Below are 10000 nucleotides of genomic sequence, written 5' to 3'. Positions count from 1 at the left end.
TGCATGAGACCGCCGCGGTGGCAATCTGGCGGGGGCGGGGCTGCCGTGAGTCATCAATACCACACAGGACAAGTGGAACCTGTGAGAAATATTCCAGGAGCCAAGTTGGCGGCAAAAAAAAAACGGTGAGGCGGGGAGGGTTAGGCAGAAAGAGGCGGGAAAATTATGGATGGCGAGGCGAGGAAGTCTGGCGAGCGCTCCGGCCCCGCTGACAGGCAAGCTGCTGCCTGCAGACCACGGCGTTACTTTAGCGGAGCCCTTTTGGTCTTCCCTTTTTTTTTTTTTGTTGTTGTGCTCCTGAAGGCCTCTGGAGGAGTGAAAGCAACAAGGCCTCGCTAGCTCTCAGCTGATTGGTCGACGTTCTTCTCCTCGCCGAGGCGTTCACTCCTCACCTTCTTCTACGTACGTGGACGGGAACCAGCCGATCTGAAGGAGAGAGGTGACGCTTAGTCGCCGTTTGAACCCCGCAACACACATTCCACAAAACCCCAAACTAGTGAATTTTGCAGTGTGTCGTTCCAACTGAGAAACTTCAATATTTTTTTTGCAAATAATCGTTAACTTTGAATTTAATGGAAGCAACAGAATGCAAAAAAGTTGGCGCAGGTGCATTTTTACCACTTTGTTACATGACCTTTCCTTTTAACAACACTTAGTAAACGTTAGGGAACTGAGGAGACACAATTTTGAAGCTTTTCAGGTGGCTTTCTTTCCCATTCTTGCTTATTTTACACTTCATAATGCGTTACACAGTACCCGCACTCTTTTACTCCGAAGCCAGCATTGTCTTGCTGAAATAAGCAGGGGCGTCCATGATAACGTTGCTCGGATGGCAACATATGTTGCTCCAAATCCTTTCAGCATTAATGGTGCCTTCACAGATGTGTAAGTTACCCATGCCTTGGATCCAAATACACCCCATACCATCACAGATCCTGGCTTTTCAACTTTGCGACTAGAACAATCCGAATAGTTATTTTCCTCTTTGTTACGGAGGACACGACGTCCACAGTTAACAAAAACAGTTTGAAATGTGGACTCGTCAGACCACAGAACACTTTTCCACTTTGCGTCAGTCCATCTAAGATGAGATCGGGCCCAGAGAAGCTGGCGGCGTTTCTGGGTGTTGTTGATAAATGGCATTCACTTTGCATAGTAGAGTTTTAACTTGCACTTACAGATGTAGCGACCAACTGTAGTTATTGACAGTGGTTTTATGAAGTGTTCCCGAGCCCATGTGATGATATCCTTTACGCACTGATGTCAATTTTTGATGCAGTACCGCCTGAGGGATCGAAGGTCCGTAATATCATGGCTTATTCTCTGAATCTTTTGATGACATTACGGAACTTAGATGGTGAAATCCCTAAATTCCTTAATCGATTAATTATAGATTCTATTATTTGGCGCCATCTTAAAAGTATGCTAGCCCTTCACCTGCTGGCATGCTAATGTTAGCGAGTTAAAGTCAGGATGCGAACATTTTTGCCAATTTTGTAAGTTTTAAACTCAATAATAAAGTTTTTCTTTCTCGGCACTTTTTCAAATTGTGGTCACTGTTTCTGTTACCATGCTAATGTTAGCATGCTAACATTGTATGCTAGTATTTTAGTTAGTTTCATACAGTTTAACCTGACGAACATGAATTGCGTTACTTGCCCCCCTCTTAGTTAGGTGTTCCAGTGCTATTGTTAGTGTAAAATGTTAGCATGCTAGCATTTTAGCTTATTGGGACATTTTAACGGAATGATCACAGGTGTTCTTACTTGACACTTTTTATGAGAGCATTTTAGCTAATTGGAAAAATTTAGAGCAAAAATGTGTTAATTCTGTTCATTTGTATCCGCTTGCGGTATGCTAACTCCTTTAACCATAACAACAATTTGCATTTCAAGATTGATTCTACATTTCAGGACAGCTTCGCTTTTCACCTCTCAAACTCGTTGAACTTTTTCAACTTTAAAATTCTACATTGCACTTGTCCACTTTGCATCAGTCCATCTTAGATGAGCTCGGGCTCAGCCAAGCAGGCGGCGTTTCTGGGTGTTGTTGATAAATGGCATTCACTTTGCATAGTGGAGTTTTAACTTGCACTTACAGATGTAGCGACAAACTGTAGTTACTGACAGTGGTTTTCTGAAGTGTTCCCGAGCCCATGTGGTGATATCCTTTACACACTGATGTCGCTTTTTGATGCAGTACCGCCTTAGGGATCAGAAATCCGTGACATTATGGCTTATTCTCTGAATCTTTTGATGACATTACGGACCTTTGATAGTGAAATCCCTAAATTCCTTAATCGATTAATTAAAGATTCTATAATTTGGCGCCATCTTAAAAGTATGCTAGCCCTTCACCTGCTGGCATGCTAATGTTAGCATGTTAAAGTTGGCATGCGAACATTTTTGCTACAAGTTTTAATCTCAATAATAATGGATTTTGTTTCTTGGTACCTTCTCAAAGTGTGCTAGCTGTTTCTGTTACCATGCTATTGTTAGCATGCTAACATTATATGCTAGTGTTTTAGTTAGTTTCATACATTTTAACCTGACAAACATGAATTGCGTTACTTGCCCCCCTCTTAGTTAGGTGTTCCAGTGCTATTGTTAGTGTAAAATGTTAGCATGCTAGCATTTTAGCTTATTGTGACATTTTAACCGAATGATCACAGATGTTCTTACTTGACGCTTTTTATGAGAGCATTTTAGCTAATGGGAAAAATTTAGAGCAAAAATGTGTTGGTTCTGTTCATTTGTATCCGCTTGCGGCATGCTAACTCCTTTAACCATAACAACAATTAGCATTTCAAGATTCATTCTACATTTCAGGACAGCTTCGCTTTTCACCTCTCAAACTCGTCGAACTTTTTCAACTTTAAAATTCTACATTGCACTTGTCCACTTTGCATCAGTCCGTCTTAGATGAGCGTTTCTGGGTGTTGTTGATAAATGGCATTCACTTTGCATAGTGGAGTTTTAATTTGCACTTACAAATGTAGCGACAAACTGTAGTTACTGACAGTGGTTTTCTGAAGTGTTCCCGAGCCCATGTGGTGATATCCTTTACACACTGATGTCGGTTTTTGATGCAGTACCGCCTTAGGGATCAGAAATCCGTGACATTATGGCTTATTCTCTGAATTTTTTGATGACATTACGGACCTTAGATAGTGAAATCCCTAAATTCCTTAATCGATTAATTAAAGATTCTATTATTTGTCGCCATCTTAAAAGTATGCTAGCCCTTCACCTGCTGGCATGCTAATGTTAGCGAGGTAAAGTCAGCATGCAAACATTTTTGCCAATTTTGTAAGTTTTAAACTCAATAATAAAGATTTTCTTTCTTGGTACTTTTCCAAACTGTAGTTACTGACGGTGGTTTCCTGAAGTGTTTCCGAGCCCATGTGGTGATATCCTTTACACACTGATGTCAATTTTTGATGCAGTACCGCCTGAGGGATCGGAAGTTCGTGATATCATGGCTTACGTGCAGTGATTTCTCAAGATTCTCTGAATCTTTTGATGATATCACAGACTGTAGATGGTAAAATTAATATTAGGTTAAAATGTACAAAATTTACTTTGATGCTAGTATACCGGACTTGTGGGACTCGAACCTGGGTAGGTATTTCGAACATTTTGGGGACTTTTGACAACTTTTCGGCCCGCCTTCCCGTGGGACTTTGTTGGGCGCGTTTTAGACATTTTTTTGTATCCATGGACTTGTGTGGCGGGATTCGTGGGACTGGAACCTGGGTAGGTATTTTCGAAAAAAAATACAGCTTACCCTGCCGTTGACCTCGCCCCTCCACCACCCGTTGGCTCCAGACTTGGTGTAGATCTTCACCACGTCGCCCTCCTGCAGCGAGAGTTCTCGCGTGTCACGCGAGCTGAAGTCGTAGCGGGCGATGGCCACGCCGATCACCTTGGGCGTAAACACTGCAGGGGGTAACAACACACCACACGACTGTTACTGTGAGCTACAGTCGTTCGCACGAAAATGTATCATACTAAAATGTCAGTGTCCAAACCACGGCCCACGGGCCAAATGCGGCCCGCGAGACGACGACATAAGTTCGATTTCAATTTTCATATTACATTTAAATGTCGTCCAGTAATCTTGTGGACAACATTAATTTCTAAGACCCAATCCGAACAACCTTCCCTAGTCATGGTGCGGGAAAAAAATGAATGAAAATCAACCAGCACAAAAAGTTAACACAACACACCATAATTTACAAATAAATTCTTTAAAATATGAATTCCTGGATTTTTTTTTTCCACATTCTGTCTCTCACAGTTGAAATGTACCTATGATGAAAATTACAGACCTCGGTCATCGTTTTAAGTGGGAGAACTTGCACAATCGCTGGCTGACTAAATACTTTTTTGCCCCACTGTATTTAAAAAAAACGCCCCATCACCGTAAAAATATTCAGAATAACAGCCATTTTAAAATTGCTAGGCATGATGGGAAAAATTTTAAACCCTCTCGACACTTAATCAAATGCGGCCAGCGAGACGACGACATGAGTTCAATTTAAATTTTCAAACTAGTTTAAATGTTTTCCTATCATCTTGTGGACAACATTAATTTCTAAGACCCAATCCGAACAACCTTCCCTAGTCATGGTGCGGGAAAAAAATTAATGAAAATCAACCAGCACAAAAAGTTAACACAACACACCATAATTTACAAATAAATTCTTTAAAATGTGAATTCCTGGATTTTTTTTTCCACATTCTGTCTCTCACAGTTGAAATGTACCTATGATGAAAATTACAGACCTCGGTCATCATTTTAAGTGGGAGAACTTGAACAATCAGTGGCTGACTAAATACTTTTTTGCCCCACTGTATTTAAAAAAAACGCCCCATCACCGTAAAAATATTCAGAATAACAGCCATTTTAAAATTGCTAGGCATGATGGGAAAAATTTTAAACTCTCTCGACACTTATACAAATGCGGCCAGCGAGACGACGACATGAGTTCAATTTAAATTTTCAAACTAATTTAAATGTTTTCCTATCATCTTGTGGACAACATTAATTTCTAAGACCCAATCCGAACAACCTTCCCTAGTCATGGTGCGGGAAAAAAATGAATGAAAATCAACCAGCACAAAAAGTTAACACAACACAACATAATTTACAAATAAATTCTTTAAAATGTGAATTCCTGGATTTTTTTTCCACATTCTGTCTCTCACAGTTGAAATGTACCTATGATGAAAATTACAGACCTCGGTCATCATTTTAAGTGGGAGAACTTGAACAATCAGTGGCTGACTAAATACTTTTTTGCCCCACTGTATTTAAAAAAAACGCCCCATCACCGTAAAAATATTCAGAATAACAGCCATTTTAAAATTGCTAGGCATGATGGGAAAAATTTTAAACTCTCTCGACACTTATACAAATGCGGCCAGCGAGACGACGACATGAGTTCAATTTAAATTTTCAAACTAATTTAAATGTTTTCCTATCATCTTGTGGACAACATTAATTTCTAAGACCCAATCCGAACAACCTTCCCTAGTCATGGTGCGGGAAAAAAATGAATGAAAATCAACCAGCACAAAAAGTTAACACAACACACCATAATTTACAAATAAATTCTTTAAAATGTGAATTCCTGGATTTTTTTTCCCACATTCTGTCTCTCACAGTTGAAGTGTACCTATTATGAAAATTACAGACCTCGGTCATCATTTTAAGTGGGAGAACTTGAACAATCAGTGGCTGACTAAATACTTTTTTGCCCCACTGTATTTAAAAAAAAAACGTCCCATCACCGTAAAAATATTCAGAATAACAGCCATTTTAAAATTGCTAGGCATGATGGGAAAAATTTTAAACTCTCTCGACACTTATACAAATGCGGCCAGCGAGACGACGACATGAGTTCAATTTAAATTTTCAAACTAATTTAAATGTTTTCCTATCATCTTGTGGACAACATTAATTTCTAAGACCCAATCCGAACAACCTTCCCTAGTCATGGTGCGGGAAAAAAATGAATGAAAATCAACCAGCACAAAAAGTTAACACAACACACCATAATTTACAAATAAATTCTTTAAAATGTGAATTCCTGGATTTTTTTTCCCACATTCTGTCTCTCACAGTTGAAGTGTACCTATTATGAAAATTACAGACCTCGGTCATCATTTTAAGTGGGAGAACTTGAACAATCAGTGGCTGACTAAATACTTTTTTGCCCCACTGTATTTAAAAAAAAAACGTCCCATCACCGTAAAAATATTCAGAATAACAGCCATTTTAAAATTGCTAGGCATGATGGGAAAAATTTTAAACTCTCTCGACACTTATACAAATGCGGCCAGCGAGACGACGACATGAGTTCAATTTAAATTTTCAAACTAATTTAAATGTTTTCCTATCATCTTGTGGACAACATTAATTTCTAAGACCCAATCCGAACAACCTTCCCTAGTCATGGTGCGGGAAAAAAATGAATGAAAATCAACCAGCACAAAAAGTTAACACAACACACCATAATTTACAAATAAATTCTTTAAAATGTGAATTCCTGGATTTTTTTTCCCACATTCTGTCTCTCACAGTTGAAGTGTACCTATTATGAAAATTACAGACCTCGGTCATCATTTTAAGTGGGAGAACTTGAACAATCAGTGGCTGACTAAATACTTTTTTGCCCCACTGTATTTAAAAAAAAAACGTCCCATCACCGTAAAAATATTCAGAATAACAGCCATTTAAAAATTGCTAGGCATGATGGGAAAAATCTTAAACTCTCTCCACACTTATACAATTTTGTTTGACTTTCGCCAAATGCGGCCAGCGAGACGACGACATGAGTTCAATTTAAATTTTCAAACTAGTTAAAATGTCTTCCTATCATATTTTGGTCAATGTAAAAAAAAAAAAAACGGTGCTTTCCTGTCGTCAAAGGCAAAGCATTTACTTATATGACCCAATCCGAACAACCTTCCCTAGTCATGGCGAGGAAAAAGTAAATAAATAAAATCAACCAGCACAAAAAGTTAACATAACACAACCTGCCTTTTGAACTTTGTGGATATTATATATATATATATATATATATATATATATATGTATATTTTTCAAAAACTAACAAAAAAAACGTCCCATCACCGTAAAAAAAAAATTCAGAATAAAAGCCATTTAAATCCGATGCAAGGCATGATGGGAAAAATGTACAACTCTGTCCGCACTTATCCATGTTTGACTTTGCTTGATTTCTGATTGATTACAAAGCGCCCCCCGTGACCCCGCAAGGGAATAAGCGGTAGAAAATGGATGAATGGATGGATACAAAGTTTTAAAGGAGTCCTCAGGGAAGTAGACAAAGTAGGAGTTGCACTTTCACATGCTCTTAAAATTCAATTAAAATAAGTATTTATTATATATCCATGATATTATTAATATATACAGTACAGGCCAAAAGTTTGGACACCTCCTCATTCAAAGTATTTTCTTTATCTTCATGACTATTTACATCTTAGATTGTCACTGAAGGCATCACAACTATGAATGATGCCTTCAAAATAGCCACCCTTTGCTTTGCACACTCTCGGCATTCTCTCCAAGCACACCTGTGTCGTGTAAACCATTTCAGGTGGACTACCGGTTTGAAGCTCATCCAGAGAATGCCAAGAGTGTGCAACGCGGTATGGCTATTTTGAAGGAACTAGAACATAACATTCATAAATGTGAATGATCATTTTTAGAGTTGAAAATATCCGGAATTAAAGTTTATTTTGAGAGTTATCTTTTAGTATATGTAGTAATATTGCAGTTAGCCAGTTAAGAGCACGCCCGCGCACCGAGCCCGGCCGTCCAGAAAGCGAGGCTGACGCGGGGAAATGGAATGTCAGACATTTACAAGCGTGGCGGTGGGGATGGACCGTCTGACATAGGGAGTGCAGTGTGGGTATGGACGCCTTCACCTTCTTTACTTTGACGAGTTAAAACAAACACTTAGACGCACAAATGCTGAAGTAAGCCACGTTTTGTACAGAAAAGAATATAACAAATGTTTTCATGGTTTATAAAGGTAAGGACTGTGTTCCAAATGATGGGCCGAAAGCAGACACCATGCAAAGTAACTTTATATATATATATATGTATATATATATATATATATATATATATATATATATATATATATATATATATATATATATATATATATATATGTATATATATATATATATATATATATATATATGTATATATATATATATATATATATGTATATATATATATATATATATATATATATATATATATATGTATATATATATATATATATATATATGTATATATATATATATATATATATGTATATATATATATATATATATATATATGTATATATATATATATATATGTATATATATATATATGTATGTATGTATGTATGTATGTATATATATGTATGTATGTGTATATGTATGTGTATGTATATATAGATATATATATATTTATATATGTATGTATATATATATATATTTATGTATAGATATATATATGTATGTTTATATATATATACATATTGTATATATAGACACATATATGTGCATATATATGTATATATACATACATATATATATATACATATTTATATGTGTATATATACAGTATGTATATATACACATATATATGTATATATATATATATATATATATATATATATATATATAGACACACATATACTAGCGAATACTATGGCCTCTTGTGTTTATTCCTGACCTAACGTATATTCCCCTCTACCCCGGTATTGAGGACTATATAAACCACAGAAACCTCGACTATATATATATATATATATATATATATATATATATATATATATATGTATGTATATGTATATGTGTATATATATATATGTATATATGTAGATATATATGTATATAGGCAGATATATATATATATATATATATATATATATATGTAGATATATGTATTATGTATACATGCATATGTATGTATATATGCGTATGTATGTTTATATACGGCCCTGCGATGAGGTGGCGACTTGTCCAGGGTGTACCCCGCCTTCCGCCCGATTGTAGCTGAGATAGGCGCCAGCGCCCCCCGTGACACCAGAAGGAAATAAGCGGTAGGAAATGGATGGATGGATGGATGTATTTATACATATGTATGTATGTATATGTATACATATACATATATATATATATATATATATATATATATATATATATATATATATATATATATATATATATATATATATATATATATATATATATATATATATACATATATATGCATCCATCCATTTCCTACCGCTTATTCCCTTCTGGGGTTGCAGGGGGCGCAGGTGCCTATCTCAGCTACAATCAGGCAGAAGGCGGTGTACACCCTGGACAAATCGCCACAACATCGCAGGGCTTTATATATATTCAGTATATATATATAGTTGAGGTTTCTGTGGTTTATCCGTTATATAGTCCTCAATACCGGGGTACAGCGGAATCTACGTTAGGGCAGGAATAAACACAAGAGGCCATATCATCCCTACAAGCCTGTTTCGCAAGTATCCCTGCTCCTCAGCAATGCCGCTTGTAGGGGTGATATAGCCTCTTGTGTTTTTTTCCTGACCTAACGTATCCGTAGGCGTACTATGCATATATGTGTACGTATATATGTGTATATAAGATCATTGCCCATTAAGAGTATGTGAAATTTTAACTCCTACTTTGTCTACTTCCGTGATAACCATCCTAAGTTTTTTATTTTAACCAATCAGAAATATCAAGCAGCTAAAATGCGCAAGACATTGGCAGGTTGTGTTGTGTGTGACATTGTTTTTTGACTTTTTGTTACTGGTTATTTCGTTTATTTTCTGCAACGTGACTAAGGAAGGTAGTTTGGATTGGGTCGTATAAGTAAATGCTATACTTCAATTATTTAAACGTCAATTCATGTTTACTTTCAATGGTGACAAACTGGCAGCATCCAGACCACT

The 10000-nt window shown here is 36.6% G+C and overlaps 1 protein-coding gene across 2 annotated transcripts in view; it reads right to left on the bottom strand.

Annotated features, from left to right (window-relative positions):
• LOC133569749 (guanine nucleotide exchange factor VAV3) overlaps positions 1-10000 on the bottom strand; it is a 219862-nt gene that overhangs the window by 696 nt on the left and 209166 nt on the right. For both annotated transcript variants that reach the window (XM_061922308.1, XM_061922309.1), the window contains 2 exons: positions 3787-3938; positions 1-426 (listed from right to left, as the gene is read on the bottom strand). The exon at positions 1-426 is cut by the window's left edge and continues 696 nt beyond it. In XM_061922308.1, coding sequence (XP_061778292.1) covers positions 382-426; positions 3787-3938 — 197 coding nt within the window. In that variant the 3' untranslated portion in view covers positions 1-381. The remainder of the gene's footprint in view (positions 427-3786; positions 3939-10000) is intronic.

The sequence above is a fragment of the Nerophis ophidion genome, linkage group LG15, assembly GCF_033978795.1.
Source record: "Nerophis ophidion isolate RoL-2023_Sa linkage group LG15, RoL_Noph_v1.0, whole genome shotgun sequence".
NCBI lineage: Eukaryota > Metazoa > Chordata > Actinopteri > Syngnathiformes > Syngnathidae > Nerophis > Nerophis ophidion.
Note: the sequence above shows the minus strand (reverse complement) of the source record. Positions and strands in the feature narration are given on the sequence as shown.